The 2,183-nt window shown below is 36.3% G+C and overlaps 1 protein-coding gene across 1 annotated transcript in view; it reads right to left on the reverse strand.

Annotated features, from left to right (window-relative positions):
• Positions 1-69: 69 nt before the first annotated feature.
• The window catches only part of LOC115033855, a 6,925-nt gene continuing 4,811 nt past the window's right edge, over positions 70-2,183 (reverse strand). Inside the window, exon 3 of the mRNA XM_029488347.1 lies at positions 70-1,659. Within this exon, the coding sequence (XP_029344207.1) occupies positions 70-1,659 (1,590 nt within the window). The remainder of the gene's footprint in view (positions 1,660-2,183) is intronic.

A 2,183-nucleotide genomic window follows, 5' to 3' on the forward strand; every position in this document is an offset into this window, starting at 1 on the left:
CCTTTTGTGTATAGGATATATCAGCGCTGTTTGCCATTCCTCCGGAATCACTTCTTTCCCAAACTTCTTTTATAGACCGGACACATATTCAAGCAAGCCATTTCCCATACTTTTAAGTAACTCTCCGAGAGATACCATCTTCTCCGGGTGCTTATGGTTCTTTAAGTTTCTTATTTGTTCTTGAATTTCCTCCTTACTCGGTGCTAGGCAGATTGTATTATTAGTTTCCATATTCTCAAAGTGGAATAAACTATCTGGTGTATTACAGTTCAACAGCTGCTTGAAATAGTTCGTCCATTTATTTGCTATCTCTTCTTTAGATGTGATAAGCGTTCCATCATCATTTTTGAGAAATTTCTCCGGCTGCTTATATTTCTTACTTAAGAAGTTAACCTTTTTATATAGGTCTCTTGTATTGTGACTAGTAAAATTCTGTTCTGCCTCCTTAAGTATGTTCTGTAAATATTTTCTTTTTTCACATCTTAATATGTTACTCGCTTCCCGTTGTCTCATTTTGAATCTTTCTAACTTCTCCACACTATCAGTGTCGGACAGCCATATATTTCTAGCATTCCTTCTTCTTTCTATGGCTTCTTCGCAAATATCATTAAACCAGGTTTTTTTCTTAGTTTTTTGTTTCCCTATTGTTTTTTCTGCTTCTTCTTGAATAAGTTGTTTTACCGTTTTCCACCTTTGTTCCACTTCTCTGCCTGACTCACTTGCAATCATCCTTCTTAACTTTTCCTCTATACCTTTTTGAAAATTCTCAACTACCACTGGATAGTTAAGGTTCGCGATGTCAAAACGTCCCGTAGCTCCTCCTCTCCTTAATTCTTGTCTTCTTTTTAACTTCACTCGTAGTCTACCTGCCACAAGAAAGTGATCCGAATCGCTGTCGGCTCCACGTACGGTTTTTACATCCATAATACTGTTATTAAATCTTTCATTCACCAGTACATGGTCTATTTGATTTACATGTCGTCCATCTGGTGACCTCCATGTACCTTTGTGTATGTTCTTATGAGGGAACATGGTACTTTTAACCCTTAGATTTCTTCCCGTTGCCAAGTCAATAAGTCTGCACCCATTATCATTCGATAACTGGTGTAGACTATGCTCTCCTATTATCGGCTTAAAACATTCTTCACGTCCGATTTTTGCGTTAAAATCTCCTAATATGATTTGTACACAGCCTCTTGGTATCTCACACAGTGTATTGTCTAACAACGAGTAGAAATCATCTTTTTCATGATCATCTTTGTCCTCTGTTGGAGCATGCACATTTACGAAGACTACTCCAAACCATTTTGTATCCAGTGTCAAGATCGTTAATCTAGGGTTTATAACTTTAAAACATTTTACAGCTGTTAGTAGCTTGTTGTTTACCGCGAATCCACTTCCAGCTTGTCTTCTTCCGTCACAAGCACCAAAAAACAGCGTTATATTACTTATTTGCATTGAACCCGTATCTTGCCACCTCATTTCCTGTAGTGCCACTACTCCTAACTTGTATCTTTCTATCTCTTTAACTACTGTTCCTACTGCTCCAGGTTTGAATAAAGTGCGTACATTCCAGGTTCCAAAACGTAATGCCGATTTCCAATTTTCCAGTCTAAAGTCCTTTGATCCACAATTCCGAGGCAAATTTATGTTTGATTCCTGAACAAGGGATTTTTACAGGATAGGTTGTTAGCCTATCGCCAACTCCATTATACCCATGGAGAGGGTAGCTCGGGGCCCCAGGTTCGCTAAACCCGTAGTACTAATTGCTTAGTACCCCCCTGAGGGAAAAGATAATTATACTAAAGGGTAGAACCCGATTGCGTACGATTTACCTTTTTGGGAACACGATTGCGTATGTTTGCTGTATAACAATGGAAACTCGTAAAACGACACGATTGCGTATGCAACGTTGCCAAATTTATAAATATACAAAAAGTTCACCATGTACCTAATTTTAAATTTTCAATCCTTAGCTATGCAAATTGAACATTTTATAATTTTTAACTACGTTCACATCAAGTAAGGGTAGTATTAAAAAAAAAAAAATTACACGTTCTAAAAACATCTATGACAATACATAATACTAATAATATAATAAGATATATAAATAAATAAGTTGTACGTTTATCACATAAACGTTATCAAAAAAAAAAAATTAAAATAAACGTTTTCTTTAGTAA

Source organism: Acyrthosiphon pisum, chromosome X (assembly GCF_005508785.2).
Source record: "Acyrthosiphon pisum isolate AL4f chromosome X, pea_aphid_22Mar2018_4r6ur, whole genome shotgun sequence".
Lineage (NCBI taxonomy): Eukaryota > Metazoa > Arthropoda > Insecta > Hemiptera > Aphididae > Acyrthosiphon > Acyrthosiphon pisum.